We start from the raw sequence: 19,181 nt of genomic DNA, 5'->3' as shown, positions 1-19,181 counted from the left end.
GTGATCGTTCCCCTCTATTCGACATTGGTGAGGCCTCATCTGGAGTACTGTGTCCAGTTTTGGGCCCCACACTACAAGAAGGACGTGGATAAATTGGAGAGAGTCCAGCGAAGGGCAACAAAAATGATTAGGGGTCTGGAACACATGACTTATGAGGAGAGGCTGAGAGAACTGGGATTGTTTAGTCTGCAGAAGAGAAGAATGAGGGGGGATTTGATAGCTGCTTTCAACTACCTGAGAGGTGGTTCCAGAGAGGATGGTTCTAGACTATTCTCAGTGGTAGAAGAGGACAGGACAAGGAGTAATGGTCTCAAGTTGCAGTGGGGGAAGTTTAGGTTAGATATTAGGAAAAACTTTTTCACTAGGAGGGTGGTGAAACACTGGAATGCGTTACCCAGGGAGGTGGTAGAATCTCCTTCCTTGGAAGTTTTTAAGGTCAGGCTTGACAAAGCCCTGGCTGGGATGATTTGATTGGGGATTGGTCCTGCTTTTAGCAAGGGGTTGGATTAGATGACCTCCTGAGGTCCCTTCCAACCCTGATAATCTATGAATCTATGAGCAGTACAAGACACACATTTCTGGGGACACGGCTGGAACAGAGGGATATGTGGGTGTCACCCTGTATGTAATTCATGGGAGGCTGGGCACAGCGTTCTTGTATTCATCTGGGAGTGATTTTACATGCTAGTGACTGTGTGCGTGCAGAGCATGGAGGGGTTGCTGTTCACCAGCAAAGCAGTGTAAAAGGCATCACAGGCTGGGGAGCTAAGGGGACACATCAGTCCAGATTGCACCCTGGAGTATGTCATACCTACAAATCAAGATTTCATTGAAAACCCTCTGCAGTATTACGGGCAATAAGAGGATTTTTGCCAAACTAGTTGCTTTCAATAATATACTTTGTTTTGGACCATGCAAGAAGAAAACGTTCTCCTGATTGCACTAATCCCCAAACCATACCGGCAGCATAACATTCTCTCTTTTGCGCAATGATCTCACTAAGGACCTGGAGACATCTTGTAAAACTCTAGCAGACTTTACTTTTGCTGTGTAAGGAATGTTTTAGAGAACGTCTTAAACAAATATTTATGTAAGCAAATTTGTTTTTTCAGCTCATGCCTGTGGATGCAAAGGGGTAGGCTGAATTCTGAGGCTATGTCTACACTGGCAGCTTGGGGTGTGATTCCCAGCTTGCGTAGATATACTTGGGCTAGCGTGCCAAAAACAGTAATGTAGCCACAGTAGCACAGGCAGTGGTGGCATGGGCTAGCCGCCCTGAGTACTTACTCATGGGATCTGGGTGGGTTTGTACTCAGGACAGCTACCCCGTGCTGCCGCTTGCTGCTGCCCATGCTACCACAGCTACACTACTATTTTTAGTGGACTAAGTCTCATTGAGCTAGCGCAAGTATGTCTGCGTGAGCTGGGAATTACACCCGTAGCTCCAAGTAGAGACCTAGCCTTAATGAAGATTTTAACTACATGTACACCAGTGTAACAAGTGCTTACTCACCCAGAAAGAGCTCAAAGCATATTACCTATATGGGGACAAATCCTCCTCCCTCCTGCCTCAAGCCCATGTAACCAGGCTGAACACCATGATGGGACAAAAGATCACTCACCCACCACTGCCCTTCTTGACGTCTGATTTGTGTCCATTTATTTTTTTGTGTAGAGACTGTCCAATTTGGCCAATGTACATGGCAGAGGGACATTGCTGGCACATGGTGGCATATATCACATCACATATATATGCCATCATGTGCCAGCAATGCCCCTCTGCCATGTACACTGGCCAAACCAGACAGTCTCTACGCAAAAAAAAAAAAAAACCCCACAAATCAGATGTCAAGAATTATAACATTCAAAAACCAGTCAGAGAACACTTCAACCTCCCTGGACACTCAATTACAGACTTAAAAGTGGCAATTCTTCAACAAAAAAACCTTCAAAAACAGACTCCAATGAGAAACTCCAGAACTGGAATTAATTTGCAAACTGGACACCATCAAATTAGGCCTGAATAAAGACTGGGAGTGGATCGGTCATTACACAAACTAAAAACCTACCTCCCCTCCCCCCCATAGTGTTACTCACACCTTCTTGTCAGCTGTTTGAAATGGGCCACCCTGATTACCACTACAAAAGTGATTTTTCCTCCTGCTGATAATAGCCCACTTTAATTGAATTGTCTCATTAGAATTGGTAAGGCAATCCCCATCTTTTCATGTTCTCTGTATATATATCTTCCTACTGTATTTTCCACTCCATGCATCTGATGAAGTGGGTTTTAGCCCACGAAAGCTTCGCCCAAATAAATTTATTAGTCTCTAAGGTGCCACAAGTACTCCTCGTTGTTTTCACCACCAATGTAATGCAGGCACCTCTGGAATGCAACCTGGCAACAGTGCACAGCAACCCTACATATCCTGTTTAGGACATGGGAAGTGACTGTTGTACACCTAGGCACAGTGTACTTACACATCTGTATACAGTCTCTATTTTAAACTACAGAAATGTATGTGTTAGGTACATACTAAAGAATCTACTCCCTGGCCAACACATTAATGTATTTCCCATTCGGGTTAATAGGAGGAACACTTTGAAAGGGGAACAGACACCATAATGTGTATGTACTTAAAATCTGACAGAGAAAGAGACCATTGTTTTCATTGTGATCTGGAGGTTAGTACCGTAAGCAAGAAAAGTATTCTTAAGAAATGGGGTCTACATTTTCCAAAGCAACTAGTAGTTTTAGAGGCTGATTTTGTGAGCCGTTACAGGGTCTGGACTGTCCAAAAATCAGGCCCCTTTAAAGGGTCTCAGATTGGGCACTGAGAAACAGACGCATCCAACATCACTAGTCCATTAAGAATATTTAGGCCAAAGATGATTTTTTGTGGTGAAACCCTACCTCTGTCTGTCCCTGCTGTAAATGGTGGGTTAGGCATGGTCCCAGAGCAGTGTGTGTTTTCTGGCCTCCATGCTACATTTTTTCTATGCTCACCCTTGCTATGGTGCTGCAGTGGGATAAAGCCAATTCTACCAAAGAAAAAGCAATGGGACAGCTACATACCAGTACTGTTTCCAAGCTGACCATCCAGTTTGGGAGCATGCATTTGATGAATTGGCTTGAACACGTGAATTTGAAAGGTCCAGAATACCTGGATGTAATAATCCACCTCAGCGTTTTGGCTTTAATCACCCTCAGGTCCCAGGGCAGCTTTAATATGGCCCCATGAACTTACATAGAAAGACTAACAGACCATCAGGCCGATCAGGAGCTATTCCCTGGCTTACATGGTATGCTGCTGTGGAGAGGCACTGAAGGGTTAAACCTCTGGCCCCTAGTGCTGCCAGGCAGGAACAGTGTAATCTAGGGTGGAATAACACTTCATTAACAGAGAACAGCCTGGAAACCAAGTCAGCTGGATGGGGCCATATAGGAAGGGGAAAGCTGAAGGAGATTATATAAAAACACTCCCATTTAAAATGAAGCCCCTCCTCGCACATTACCAAAGTCTCAGCAGAGGATTTGACAGTATTGTCCCAGCTAGCAGCTGCTGGGTCCAGGCTCACTGGGCCTGGGAGCCGTGAGTGGGTTTGAATGGTGTTTTTTGGCTCATTCTTTCAGGCCTGGCTCATTTGCTTCCCTTTAGTCCTGCTTCTCCCCTTTATGCTTCCAAGGGTAGATCAGCTCTCCAACAAACAGCTTCTTGCACAGAGAGCTCCAGGAATCCTTAGGGTAACAAGCATAGGTTGGGAGCCTGTACGTCTGCACCACGCTGCCATAGGACAGAGGATTTATCTGGAAGTAGAGAAGGAAGAGGGACAATGGCAATGAAAACAGGTGATGGTGTGAACAATGAGGAGAGTAAGGGTGCGTGTATGTGTGCGTGCAATTCTTTCTGCCTTTGTACCATCACATTAATGCTCTATTAGAATCTCCCAGCTATACTGCTGCACACAAATGGGTTACAAGAGTTTGTTGGCTATGTAAGAATTCTTTTTTCTTCTATAGCACTTTCCACCTGCGGATCTCAAATGAATTTAGCCTCACAATCTCTCTGTGGGGAAGGAATTGTTACCCTCATGTTACAGATAGGGAAACAGAGGCACAGCCCAAGTCATAAGCCTGGTTTTAGAGCACTGCTAAGGTTTCATCAATCTGACACAATGAAACTGTACTGTAACCATGTCCACAGACATGGCATTCAATAGAATACTCTTTTGGGGACACATTTTTACAGCACTTCTGTGGAATATACCAGTAAGATTAATTATTGGCTCAATTCTGCAAGAGGCTGAGCACTGTGGCACCAATCCAGCAATGCACGTACGCATATACTAAACTCAGTACCTATTCCACCTTTTTCAACCTCAAGTCCAATTAGAACTGGATGCACGCCACAGAACATTTCACATGACTAGTCAGTAACATTTTAAAATTAACTCTCTTCAGCTGGGTTCACATCTCTTTCGTATTTGCTTTGTACCAATTGCTAGTGAATGAGTTCACTGGCAGACATGTTCATGGAAAAATAATTTTAAGTGAATACTGAGCAGATTCACAGGAAGCGAGGTTTGAATTTGTCAAGATGAGCATTTGTAGCAGAAATTGAAGAGCTGTGCTCATCCAGTCAGGGAACAGAATCATACTATGTGATTTGTCTGTGTAACCAAAATAACTAATGCAGCTCAAATTTCAAATACTCTCAATCTCCAGACCAATAATTAATCACTTAAGTTATTGGAGAGTAATTCTGAATAGATTCAATTTGTTCAAGATCGGGGCCACAAGGAATCTGCCAAAAGAAAAAGAAATAAAATTTGAATAACTTTGTTACTAGCTAGTCACCCAGCAACAAAATTTGAATAACTTTGTTACTAGCTAGTCACCCAGCTTCATTCACATGGTTAAATCTTAGATGGAAACAGGTCCATTTGCGGGGGACGACAAGGGATTGTTGCTAGGGAAGTGAGGCCACTGACTATTTGGACACAACATTCCTATGCCCATTTAGTTGAAATGTATATCTGTGTGGAGGACTGGTGGCATAGGAGTGAATTTCACTTACTGAGAGATAAGAAATGGCTTTCAACCCAGCACAGCACAACAGTGTCTTACTGTCATGTTTTAAATTAAAAAAAAATACAGTTTTGTTAGGGAAGTTGCTGTCGTGAGTTCCTTTTATACAATCTCTGTAGTTCAAGGCTGTATAAGCTGATAAAATATACCTCCCTTGTTTCATAATGGAATCGTTCCCTTTTCCCTTCCTCTTTCGCTTAACCCTTTGCAAACAGGTTGTTGTTGAAAAGGAAATTTCTGGGTGAATGTATAGAGAGGGATCAAAGTTGTAAAGGAGTCAATTCTTCTAGATCCCCTTTTATAAAACTTGGCTGCATGAAAATCAGGGAAGCCAATAGCTGGTAGCCAGGAGTATTTTTTGATATGTTTACAGAACACATTATTTTAAAACCCAGGTTAAATACTAAGATGCATAGCGCTTTTGGGAGTGAATTAAACAGCAATGGAATCTTCCTGCCCTCACCAATATACTTGTATTTGGATTCTACATTCTGACGACACTGAACTTTTTTTTTAAAATAAAAAACCAATCGTTTGCTGAATCCCAAGGGAAGTAAACATCCTCATAAACCAGCTGCAGAGACCGCCCAATTCAGATCAGTCTACAAATCGTTTTTATTTCATCCTGACATTGTCATATGTTTCTGATTGGCTGTCACCTAGATCAGCTTAGTGCCCAGAGACAGGGAGAATCTTCAATCATCCAGGTCTTATCTTTTGTACATGTGCACACAATTATACACACACACAAACTTCCTCCCCTTTGGCACGGTGTGGGGAAGCATCGCTCCGCAGGGTAACAAGGCACATGGGGATAATGGGGAGGTGACACAAGGCAAGCCTATCATGGAAGCTGGGGACAGAAATAGCATGAGTTGCTACACAGAGCTCAGTGTATCACTGTGTGAATTTTAATCTGTGTCAAAATAGGTTTTCCAGATTTTCATGCTGCAAATCCTGATCTGATAGTGGTAAGGCCCACCGGATTTCTGAGACAGGCCTGCCTGGCATTACTGCCCCCACACTGCAACAGAAAGCCACCTTTACTGTATGCTGACCTTTGAGGGAGGGACCAGGATATAGAGGGTCTGTGTATCCAGGCCCTTCTGAACCTCTCGATACAATATATGGTGCCACACACTAGGAAGATTCCTTTCTGTGATGGGCCTATTGATCAAGATCTTATTGTACTCACCAACTAACTCCTTTATCCCTTTAACCTGGAGCAGCCACCACCATGCCACTAGAAGAAAAGGAGTACTTGTGGCACCTTAGAGACTAACCAATTTATTTGAGCATAAGCTTTCGTGAGCTACAGCTCACTTCATCGGATGCATTCAGTGGAAAATACAGTGAGGAGATTTATATACACACAGAACATGAAAAAATGGGTGTTATCATACACACTGTAAGGAGAGTGATCACTTAAGATGAGCTATTACCAGCAGGAGGGGGTGGGGGAAGAAAACCTTTTGTAGTGATAATCAAGGTGGGCCATTCCCAGCAGTTAACAAGAACGTCTGAGGAACAGTAGGGCGGGGGAATAAACATGGGGAAATAGTTTTACTTTGTGTAATGACTCATTCACTCCCAGTCTCTATTCAAGCCTTAGTTAATTGTATCCAGTTTGCAAATTAATTCCAATTCAGCAGTCTCTCCTTGGAGTCTGTTTCTGAAGTCTTTTTGTTGTAATATTGCGACTTTTAGGTCAGAGATCGAGTGACCAGAGAGAACAGACTCCAAGGAGAGACTGCTGAATTGGAATTAATTTGCAAACTGGATACAATTAACTCAGGCTTGAATAGAGACTGGGAGTGGATGAGTCATCACACAAAGTAAAACTATTTCCTCATGTTTATTCCCCACCCCACCCCTCACTGTTCCTCAGACGTTCTTGTCAACTGCTGGAAATGGCCCACCTTGATTATCACTACAAAAGGTTTTCTTCCCCCCCCCCACCCTGCTGGTAATAGCTCATCTTAAGTGATCACTCTCCTTACAGTGTGTATGATAACACCCATTTTTTCATGTTCTGTGTGTATATAAATCTCCTCACTGTATTTTCCACTGAATGCATCCGATGAAGTGAGCTGTAGCTCACGAAAGCTTATGCTCAAATAAATTGGTTAGTCGCTAAGGTGCGACAAGTCCTCCTTTTCTTTTTGCGAATACAGACTAACACGGCTGGTACTCTGACACCATGCCACTATAACCATTGCGGCCACATCCTCAGCCCCACCATATTGCCTTGCATCTCTCCAGTGGCACAAAGAGAGCAGAAACTGTGCACACCTTCCCTGTGGGGGAGATCCCTGTGAGCATAGTCAAAGCAGCTGGCTCTTATGCCATCCCTTGGCCCCAGCAAAGGAAACAGGCAGTATGGTCAGAGCATGTTCTAGTTCTGCTATACCCAGCTCATGGATGGTACCTGGAGAACTGTTGCCAGCTGGTGCAGATCAGACTAGCTCCAGGCTGCTCTATCCTATTTGGAGATGCAAGTAGGAGTTAAAGCAGGCATGGAACCAGGTGAAAGTATAGATGAGCTGTACTTGACTTCTCGATGGCCCCCCTTCTACTGGAACAAGTGGATCTCAGCTGCAGCAAAGAAACTGGCCCACTGGTGTCAAAGTCTTGCTTCTTGCTATTCTACTGACCAGCAGACTGTACTGCAAGAATGTATTAGCTCTGCAAATAGTGATCAGGAAATGGAGGCCCCACAATTGCTCCTGCACTTGTAATGAGAAATTATCTGCTGCCACCATGTCAGCCCATTTTCAGAAAAGCCTTCCTGGAACATCTATTCCTTAGAGGGTGGAAAATGTAAGATTTGAAAGACAGCAAGGAAGAGACTCCTCCCCTCAGCTCATCACAGGGCAATCCCGAGATGAAACTTGGGAACAGTTTCACAAGGCACCCACCCTTCTTTTCCTGTCTACAATGAACCAAGCTGACTGGTGCATTAAGTAGCTCACGCTTCTCAGCTCATCTGGAAGGGAAGGCCCTCTTACTAGAGCTGGGTTTTGGTTCTCCTTAACTGTTTCCCACTCTGGTTGAGTGTGGCCAGTCTTTTTTGCCTCTCTCAAGGCACAGCATTTATTAAAGCACAGCTGCAGACAACATGGCAGTGAGATAATGCTAATCACAGAAGTGATGGACCATCATTGCTCACAACTATTCAAGTTTCATTTTGTAACATACAGAATGCTGCTTCTTATGTATAATGCTTCATTAGAAGCTAACCCGATGAACACAAAAGCAAGGCACACTAACTTGGAGTGACAGACTGCAGCACCGAGGTCAAATATACTTCCCCCCACCTCTATATCCCAGAACTCCACTGAAACTTTGGAGATGTTTTTCCCTAGAATTCCATCTTGAGAGAGCTATCAGAACTCTTTCTAAAGGAGTCAGAATCCTAGGGACAGTTCTCCTGGCAATCCTATAGCAGAGGACATAACTGTGAGCATTAAGCAGCCTGTGGTTTACCTGCATTAAGAGTCGAAGGGGTTTTCCAGCCTTCTGTTCAAGGACTCTGAACTTCACGCCAGCTGAAAAAACAAACAACCACGATGGAGGAGAACAATCTCCATTCTCTACTTGGATCAATGAGTTGAAAGGGATTTCCTAAAAGTCACACAAGAGAGCAAGCCTGGGGATTATGGCAAAGGAACTATAATGATCTATATTTGCTCCTAGCATTCCAGCAGAAAAGGGGAATGCTCTACCCTGTGTAAATGAGAGACAGAAAACTCTCCTTTAGTCATTTTTCATATGGCTACTGTACATGTATACGTCTCCCTTCTGCTTTCAGACTAAATGGGGGTAGGCCTGTGATAGTGAATGACACAAAGACATTTGAGTAAATTCAAAACAATCAATGACTATTGATCACAACGAAGGCATTCATACATTTTCAGCATGCTATTAACTGCTGCAGCTGCCACTCCAGTTTTCACTTTTGTATTCCCTCCAGGGCTCACTAAATCCCACAGTACCTTAAAGTCAGACAGGGAAGATGGTGGATCCAAGCTATGACATATTCTACATAACAATGCTTAACGTAACATTTAAAAGAGGGAGAATACAGTATTTTTCACTTTATAGAGGGGCCTTTCATTGGAGGTTCTCAAAACACTTCCTGCAGAACACCTCTACAAAGCAGGTCTATATTATTATCCCTTTTTACAGATGGGGAAACTGAGGCACAGAGCGCTGAAATGATTTGTCCAAGGTCAGTTGTAGAATCAGAAATAAAACCCTTTATATAAGTACTTATATGGCCCCATCACCGTAGTATTTACGTGCATCCCAAATTTTTTAAAACAAAAATAATCTCTCCCCCTTCTTAATCTTTAGATTAGGTTAGTGTGTGTGTGTGTGTGTGTGTGTGTGTGTGTGTGTGTGTGTGTGTATGTATAGAAATTAAGGGAAAGCTAAGTCAAAGGAGTATGACATTTAAGTTCTGCAATTGGTGAGGCCTGTGGTCATTCTTGTCTCTTGTCGGAGTGAATTCCCTAGTCTAAAGTCCAGCTCCTGTGTAAAGCAGAATTTACACAGCAACCGGACCTTAGAATGGGGAATTCACTCTCCACATGAGCCTCCCCTATAGGATCACAGTTTCACTGTTCCAGTGGAAGGTAAATGTTGTGGAAGGTCATGGTGATGGAGGGAGAGGTATTTCTCACGTAGCAATGGCCAATCCCATGAGGCACTTTAAATATCAGGACAGAGACCTTGAACTGGATTCTGGATTAATTGGGGAACCAGTGTAAAGCAAAGCACCAGGGTGATGCGTTCTGGTGATCTGTGTTGCTAAGTAGACAGGCTTCCACATTTTGTAGCCTGTGGCTTCATTCCCAGATGTAATGAGTTGCAGTAATCAAGCCTGGCGGTCATGAATGAATGGATTGTTATGGGCAGATCTCTATCCAATAGGATGGAGCAACTCTTCTGGCCAGACACAGATGGTAGTGGACATTTTTTGTTACCATGACTACTTAGGCATTCAACAGTACCAAGGAATCCAAAAGGACCCCAAGGCTGGGGACTTAAGAAATTTGAGGGCAGATTCCCTTGACAGTGCAGAGCATTATAGAGGAGGCAAGATCTTTGAAGCACTTCCCTCTGCCAGCCAGCATCACCTCAGTCTTGTCTGGGTTCAGCTCAAGTCAGGAACTTGTCATCCAGGTGTTTATTCCGGTCAGTCATTGATGAAAGCTGGGAAATGATGCTGTTTACATTTGTCACAAAGGAGATGTAGAACGGGGTGCCATCTGCTGGCACTTCAGCCCATGTTGCCTCAATGGCTCCCAGTGGTTTCATATAGATGATGAATAATACCAAGTAGAAGACTGAGCCCTGTGGGCGTTAGCAGGTGAGGGCTCTGGAGAAGGAAGAACGGTTGCTCATAGTGACGTTCTGCGTTCAGTCTGACAGGATGTATCTGAGCCATTTCAGGGCACTTCTATTCATGCCAGCAACTTATTTGAGATGGGACAGGAATGATCAAATAGTATCAAATGCTGCAGAGAGGACGAGCAGAGCAAGAACACTTGAGCTTCTCCTGCCTGAATGCCAGGCTGGACCATGAAGAACTTGCCAAAGGTCACACAGCAGGTCAGTGGCCGAGCCAGAAACAAAACCCAGTTTCCCTGACTCTCAGTGCAGTGCCTCACCCACTACATAATGCCACCTTCAAGAGAAAAACTGTTCTAACCCCAGAGTGCAGCATATCTACCCTAACTCAGGACAGCTTGCTTCAGTCTGTCTCTCTTTTGTCACTGCTGGGTGTACAGCTCTCTTGGCTGGAGGACTACAGATTTGATAGATTTCCAGGTGGTTTTATAAAAACATTTAACTTTAGGTGTGTAGGAGTAAGATCTATAGACTCCTAACCTATGGATTGATCATTACCCATCTACACTTGTTTAGGTGACATGAATACCAGAGTTTTGTCAATTCAGAGTCTAAGCCAAGGAAATCAGAGGCCAGATGTGAGGACTGAACTGAGCTGCAGTTAAACACCTCACTAAATCCTCAGTGATAGTAAAGTAATAAATTCAGAGTGTTGAAACAACCTTCATGATCTTTCCAAGGTGAAAAAAGCAATACCATTGGGATAGGACTCTGTAATTGGTGACAGAAACCAAGCAGGAAGGAAATGAAAGAATGCTGGTTCTTGAAGAGCTATCTCTGCTTTGAATTTTGATCAGATCCTCTCTCTCCCTACCTCTCTCAGATAAAATGTTCCTGTTCTGGGTTGGGGGTGGTCAGAGACCATGGAAACCCTAAAAGATGTCCTCCCATGATGTCCCTCCTGAACAAGGGTCCTAATATATTTTCATTTTCCTTCATCTTGAAGGCCGGATGGTATCATAGAGAAGTTATTTATCTATTATTTATCAATATCAACATGATTTCCTTCCAGCTAATCACTTGCAGTTTACTGGACAACTTTCTTCAGCTGCATTTCCTGTCCCACAAAGACAGCTCCTATAGATCAAGAACTACCTGCAACTCAATACATGGAGACCTACTGACAACAGGTACTGGAAAGCAACATTGTTGGTAGCATTCCACACGTTCGCTCCCAAAGCTGAACCTGGCATAGCTTCAGTAGAAAAGGCCACTATCATCAGCCTCGGGCTTCCTTCCCATTTGATGACTGGCCTTGGTTCGGTGATGATCAAGCTCTTCACACTGTTTCTTGCTTTTAGAACTCTGTGCTTCATATTCTTAAACTTGCTTGGGGCTTGTGGTTTAGCCTGCTTGATTTAAATTGGTTGAGCTATCTCGGTTTTCAGCTAACCCCATTTCAGTGCAATCCTTTAGCCTGGTCCCAAAAATGGCTGTCAAATAGTGGCTTGGCAGAAAGTAACTTTGAAATGGGGACAGGTTAACCTCAAAAAGGTGGATGTTTATCGGAATGCATCCAATGAAGTGAGCTGTAGCTCACGAAAGCTTATGCTCAAATAAATTTGTTAGTCTCTAAGGTGCCACAAGTACTCCTTTTCTTTTTGCGAATACAGACTAACACAGCTGGTACTCTGAAACCTGTCAGAGTTTTTGAGTTCTGAAATTAAGCTAGAAACCACAGGTCAGATCCTTAGCTAATGCAAATCAGTATAACTCCACAGAAGTCAATGCAACCTGAGGATCCAACTTTTCTGAAGAACAGATTCTCTTGAAGTCTATCTATACCTTGGTTCCCAGCCACACTGGGATGGGTGAAAATCAAAGAGAAAACCACAAGTTAACAACTTATCTGAATATCAGAGGATTTGAGGTTTGGACCAGACCCTGTTTACTTGACCCAGCTGGCTTATTCTGCTATAAATAAGATGAGCTGATTTAAAAGCTGTATAGTAGAATGGCACCTTTTGTTTCAATGTTCTTTGTAACGTTGCCTATGACTCAGCTTTAGCGTCACATTAGTTTCCACTGACTTTATCATCAGGCGTCGCAGGATAACTGGTTAATAGTATTGACAAGTGCATGGATTTTGCATTAGGAACCTGAGTACTTTTCAGGCACCCTGCCGCTTTCAGTACAATAAGCTACCTGTGCATTAGATCAAGCCCACTCACAATACCACTGTGAATGCAGAAGCCTGCGTGGTGGTGTAGGACCAACCTGCAAGTCTGTAGGATCTGCAGAGCCGAAGGATGACTGAATAAAGGGGCAGAGAGTCAATGAGGTCCACGAGCAGATGGATCAGGCCCTGCACAACCACCACCAGCAGACGAAGCTAAAAAGAAACAGTTAGTTATGTAAACAGGCAGGACTGAGGTAAGCAGTTGGGCTAACAATATCAGAAGGGACTAGTGATTTGGGGGGCTTCAAGTTGTGGATGCTCACCACAAGGCATCTTCAAGGGGTCAGATTTTCAGAAAGTGCTAAGCACCCACCCTGTCAGAGTCAGGCTCCTTAAGAATCTTGCCTTAAGTCTATAACAGTAACCTTGGTGCCAGTGGCAAAAACATGTGGTATACTCTACTTTCAGATAATGGGCCAGCATATCAAAGGCTGATGTGGGGAGTTCAGGCTTCTGTTTTCAATAGCATCCCTCGCTCTCTCTAAAAGCTGCTGGCAAATAGGTGCAAACCCTTGTCTCTAGAAATAGCTTGCTGGTGACTGAAGAATCCCTTTATAGAGCATTTAAGCAGGAGCACACCAGTTAGAAATGAGTTCCCTGCTTAGTATCCTCACACAGCCCCTCACCGTCGCTGATTTGAGCACCTCCTTTTGTCATACTATCTATCATTTTTTCTCTCAAACTCATTTGAGTCCTGTACTATTTTTACCCTTCTCCCTTTCAAAAGAGAGGTTAAAATTATGTGAAGGTTCCAGCTCTTAGCGGAAAAATGTGCATCCATGTCTCAAATCGGACTGGTCAGATTGGACAAAGAGTCCGATTCCCTCCCTGCAAAAGTCTTGCCAAGTAGATTTTAATGGAAAAGGTTAATTTCCAGATGGAAAAGTTCTGGGTCAAACCAGAGGTGCAGCCACCCCAGTAAATGGGAGGGAAAGATTAAATATGGCTCCAGGGAAAGACAGTGGAGCAGTTTGTCCTGATGACTTTAATTTTCTGGGAATTCCCTTCAGAGAAACACAAGTGTGTATCCTGAATTCCATCTGCTTGGTCCACATTGCCTGTGGGCAAGAACCCTTCCTGGGACAGTTATAGGAATATATTTGTACGGGGATGGGGGAAAATGACTAGGAATCTTTTTTATACTTCACTCACATACGTAGATGAGATATGACCATCTCTAAGGGTTGAATCTTACCAGGGTAAACACCAAGTAATACAGTGCAGTTGTGGGCAGAAGAAACAGCAGGATTGTAAATAACAAAGTGCCAATGAATAACTGGGGAAAAAAGACACAATAAACTATTGTTAGTTGAGTACTGGCACAAGAAATTTAGATAGTATTAAGTGGTTAGACTGTGGGCATGTGGAAGATTCTCAATACCCCTCTCCCCACGCCATTGCTTCTGAGCCCATCTTGTTGGTGAATAATACTTAATTACTCGGAATACTTCCAGTGATCCCGCCTCCAATAAATGCCTGGCATATATCAACATAGCTCCAACCTGACTCTTTAGCTTTAGATTACATTTTCCATAACAGAGAGGATACAGGATAATAATGCATCATCATTTCTTCAGTATAGTATCCAGAGGGTCCTTCCCCAGAGGCAGATCCACATCATGGATTTAAGCACATAACCAGAAATACACTATAACTCACTCCTGGCCAACTTCTAGTTTACAAATAAAGGCTCCTCTCTCATGCCCCACCTTTACTTAGCAAAATCATCATGTATTAGCATCTCAGAAAGTCTTTTCACGTCTGTGCTTTGAAAGTCTGTTCCCACAGAAGCCAATGACAAAACTCCCACTGGCTTCAATGTCAGCGGGATGAGGCTCTTAGCGCCAAATCCATTATCATCAATATACAATGAGCTAGAACCCTGCTGTAGCGCACACAGCCTTTCTGACCCTGACGTTCTTATTTTCCTGTCACTGGGGAAAAGAGGAAAAAGTAGCTCCTCTAGTTTTGTATAAGAGGCTTAAGATTATCTGTTGCAATTCACTGAGATGCACTGGTCCTGGAAGCTACCAAATAGCACTTCAGCAGAGATTACAAACGCAAGATTGGAAGCTGTAATGAAGCTAGCCACTCTCTCAGTGTGTTTATCATTGTACCTGGAATTCTCAAGCTCAAGGTAAGTGAAAATATAAAATAGTGTGCCAAGCAGCTTTTTTATTCAGGGCCATTTAAATTATTCTTTTAAAATCAGGCCAGAGAAGCCTAGCTCTGACCAACTTTCATGTTGTTTCTGTGGCATTTTAGAGTTTAAAAAGCAGATTTACACTATTCCAGAAAATTTTTTTCTACAGGCTGGTGAAAATGTGTGGGCCAAGCTCCAACCCAATGTGAATTAAATAGGGTCTTTTAATAGAAACATTAAGAAGCATGTTACTATGGCAACACTGCTGGGCACCACTATAATTATTTAAATTGTCTCCCTCCCACATATCCACTCCTCTACCCTTACCCTGAGAGGTGGTGAGCATCTGCAATTCTCACTGACATTGCTACGACTGCTCAGCACCTCACAGGATCAGTTCCCTTGAATATGGGGAGGAATGGATTTGGGGTACAGCAGATGTAGCCAAGAATTTGCTTGAAGAGCCATGTAGACAACTTGCCAAGAGCTGTACTCAATTTGGATATAATTGGGCAGTTGGTGGTCTGTATCCCAATATTAAATGAGGCAAGATCAGGTCATGCTGCAGGACTTTGTGGCCAGAGTTATCACAGCACCTCCTTGACGCTCTGCCACTACCTGATCCAAGTCATAGGAGCAGGAATCCACCCGCTGTCTCAGGACATTCCACTTCTTCCCGCGGAACAGGCGCCAGAGAGATGACAAGCCATAGATCTTCAGGCAGTAGAGCCTGTGCAAAGGGGAGAATCACCACAAATTAGAACCAAGAGATCCCCACCTATACCACAAAGCAACTGCCATTGCTACACACACACACTCTCAGTTCAGCAGGGGCAGGATGTGAATCTAATGAAGTCACACAAATTCAAGGAGACAAAACACACTGACCAAAGAGATAAAACAAAATATTGAATAGCTGCTCGTTCAGTGAGCAGTGTCCAGCCTGCGCACTGAATGAGACAGGGAAAAATAGTGGTTAGCACACTGACCTAGGACTGGGGAGACCTGGGTTCAATTTCCTGCTCTGCCACAGACTTCCTGGGTGACCTTGGGCGAGACCCTTAGCTTTCCTGTGCCTCAGTTCCCATCTGTACAATGGAGATAATTCTAGTTCCGTACCCCACAGGGATGTTGTGAGGATAGATACATTAAAGATTGTGAAATGCAATCTACTGATATCTGCTGATGAAAAGCACTATATAAGAGATAATAATTGATCATTAATAATAATTCCTATGTAAAGAGTTTATCCTAATGCATATGCACAAGGGTTCCACAGACAACCTTATTTCTGGCATTTCCTAACTTTGGAGTGCTTGACTTTGCAAACCTACTGTTCTTTTAGCATAGTTTTGTGAGTGCAATTAAAATATATAGTCAGTTAAAACACTAAACCACTATTGTGGAAATGGGGAAATCTTATAAAACAAAGGAAAACAGCTGAAAGGAGCATAAAGCATGAAGAGACTAGTATAATGCTACTAATGAGCTGGTAAAGCTCAGAACAGCACAGTAATCCATAGGCTACAGTGCTCCCAAGACAACTCAACCTTTGTGCACCAAATTCCTCTGATTGGTGCACACTTTTCTCATTCCTTTTACTAATACTGCACATGCCCAGTCCCAAACAATCAATGACCTAATGTCAAGCGTCAATGACCTACCTGTCTGACATTGCCATACCTTCTGTGTCAATCTGTATATGTATTTCTGGTGTCATTTATTCACCATGTGGCTACCTTGGAACAGACCCCCAAGAACTCCATATTTCCTTGGCCAGTGAATTTGCCACCTAAACAGCATTCATTTGCTGCAGAAGTTTTCCTCCCAGCTGCTCAATTTCCAGGATTTTGTGGTAATTTTATTATTTGGGTATTTTGAGCTCACTGCCTGGTTCTCCCTCCCCACCACGGGTCATTCTCAACAGCTGAGTTAGCTTGATGCAGGCCTCACGAGGAAGTGTCTTGTGTAGCTATACTTCTAACAAGGATACATGAACCCTGCAGACTGGCACGCCAAAGCCCACAAGACAGAAGTGCTTGGCATGGACAGAGCTTCTGCCTTTTTCGCCCTCGCCCACCCTGTCCCCTCCCTAAGAGGAACAGAGCCCTTCATGCACTCCCTACAGCCAGAAGGAGAGACTTCAAGTAAAAGAGCTCTGTGGATGAGTTTCCTACTAGGCAATATTGCTATTAGTCCTAAGCTCTCTAATTGTAACAGTAAGATTCTTAAATTAGACGTCTCTCTACCTCTAACCATTCCCAGAATTACATATGAACTCTGCCTGGGCAGCCTCCTCTGAAATTCCTTCTGCCCTACACAATGTACTGTACCTCTAACCTCCCCACCGCCCTGCTGGGAAAATGCGGTCTCTATACTTATTAGGCAGGAGCTTCCCTATTTACTCCCTCCGCTATTTTGTCTCCTCTATAAAGCTGCTATTCTCTATCACAGTTTGTGATTTAAAGGATGCCCCCATGTTAATGTAGATCATAAGCAGAATATATTTTGTTTTGAATTCTTATTGCAAGAATAGCTCTGACATACCTAGTACAGAATGAAAAGGAGTACTTGTGGCACCTTAGAGACTAACCAATTGGTTAGTCTCTAAGGTGCCACAAGTACTCCTTTTCTTTTTGCGAATACAGACTAACATGGCTGTTACTCTGAAACCTAGTACAGAATGTGACACAAAAGGCAGAATGAGCATCAGCCATTTACACACATATCCTTGGCCTTCCCAGTTTGTACCCATTTCCCTGTGACCGTAAAGTGCACTTGGCCCTCTAGTGGGGCATAGGGGGTAATACAGCAGCAATTTAACCACAAATCGGGCAATCTGAGTGTTGCAGTTGAAAATCCAGACAGGTTACTCCACATGGATGCAATCCTCTGAAGCAAGGGAGAGGTAGGGGTGCCAGTTTTGGTTGAATGTATTTCTGGAGGTTTCATGACATGACATAATCTTTAATTCCTGGAGACTCCGGGACAATCCTGCAGGGTTGGCGACCCCAGGGCCCGGAGAGGTCACTTCTGGAGCAGCCTTAAACACAAGTTATCAGCTCAAATCTAGGACGCCTGGGCAAACTGATCTCTCTCATTCCACTCCTAAGCATAGTTTTACTTTTCTAACCGCCACTGTCGAAAGGGAGAAGACACTTATATCTAAGACACTTGGGATGCTTGTACAGCTCAATGCTGAGACTCAATCATTTGGACATAACTGGCCAAACTAATTTCTGCTTTACCCCTGTTAAATCAATGGGGTCACACCAGGGATCAACTAGGCCCAATATGATTTTTGGACTAGATATACTTGAGAAACAAACAGGTCAAATACACCCACCTGGCTCCATAGACATAGAAGCAGTAGATATGGAAGGTCAGGAGTGCAATGATGTCAGAGAGGATGGAAAGCGCTACAGTCAGGCCCAGACAGGCTGACAGGCCAACATACCAGAGGATCATCTCAATGAATGGAGACATCAGGTGGATATAGCCTGGTGGAAGTTGGAAGAGTAACACTGTACAAAGGGTATTTATTTGCTCTCCGGAGCCTCAGATAAAATGCTTGATGGCCCCACCCCTCACAGAATGTTGTTGCAGAGATCAGAATCAAGATCATATGAAAGTAAAAATAGCAAATTCTGTTAGACTGCCATCTTACATCTACAATGACTGGCAAATACCACCCATTTCCTTCCCGATCCTCTCAGCCCAGGTGTGTCTTAGTGAGACACATGAAAACCTGCTCAGCCTGTCCAGACAAGGTCATCTTGTTATTCCTTTATCCTCTGGGGTAAATTTTTCAGGAACATACTAATCAATTACTGATACATTTTCACCAAAATTTCCTACTCCAACAGAAACCATCACAAAGGAGTTGTTGTGAAAATGGTCTGTGCAACATTTTTAGTGGCATGAAGCTTCTCTGATCATCATCAAGGTAGGGTGAAACCTTGGAAAACCAGAGCTCTGCTTCATTCATTAACAGACAGAGACAGTCACAGTTACTAAGGATTCTGTGTCCAACGTGGCTATTTTCCAACATAAAAAGTATCCTTATGACCAGTGAGATTCTGTTTCAAATTGGGGGGAAGAATGCAGTTAGAAGTGCTGTAAACTAAACTGAAGTCAGTTACAGGACAGGTCCTGTACTTCAACCCCCAAATAAAATTTCCCTACCACCACACTGTTGCACTACCCTTTGTAGGGCAGATAAAGTTTACAGGGGAACTTGGACCTACTCCTGGACACCGACCATCACTGCTACCAAATAAATTAGCTCCACTATGTCTCTTACTTTCTGCAAAGTAACTAGCTGAGCACTGTACTTATTTGCATCATTTCTGTTA

At 43.5% G+C, this 19,181-nt stretch overlaps 1 protein-coding gene across 4 annotated transcripts in view; it reads right to left on the bottom strand.

Annotated features, from left to right (window-relative positions):
• PIGQ (phosphatidylinositol glycan anchor biosynthesis class Q) overlaps window positions 1-19,181 on the bottom strand; it is a 52,464-nt gene that overhangs the window by 8,604 nt on the left and 24,679 nt on the right. For 2 of the 4 annotated variants that reach the window (XM_074965723.1, XM_074965722.1), the window contains exons 6-11: window positions 18,173-18,326; window positions 15,445-15,556; window positions 13,879-13,959; window positions 12,722-12,836; window positions 8,576-8,637; window positions 1,785-3,808 (exon numbers count right to left, since the gene is read on the bottom strand). In XM_074965723.1, coding sequence (XP_074821824.1) covers window positions 3,656-3,808; window positions 8,576-8,637; window positions 12,722-12,836; window positions 13,879-13,959; window positions 15,445-15,556; window positions 18,173-18,326 — 677 coding nt within the window. In that variant the 3' untranslated portion in view covers window positions 1,785-3,655. Of the gene's footprint in view, window positions 1-1,784; window positions 3,809-8,575; window positions 8,638-12,721; window positions 12,837-13,878; window positions 13,960-15,444; window positions 15,557-18,172; window positions 18,327-19,181 lie in introns of those variants that run through there. The other 2 variants (XM_074965721.1, XM_074965718.1) reach the window with 1 other exon arrangement.

The sequence above is a fragment of the Natator depressus genome, chromosome 10 (genome assembly GCF_965152275.1).
Source record: "Natator depressus isolate rNatDep1 chromosome 10, rNatDep2.hap1, whole genome shotgun sequence".
NCBI lineage: Eukaryota > Metazoa > Chordata > Testudines > Cheloniidae > Natator > Natator depressus.
This window is presented reverse-complemented; position numbering and strand designations above follow the sequence as displayed.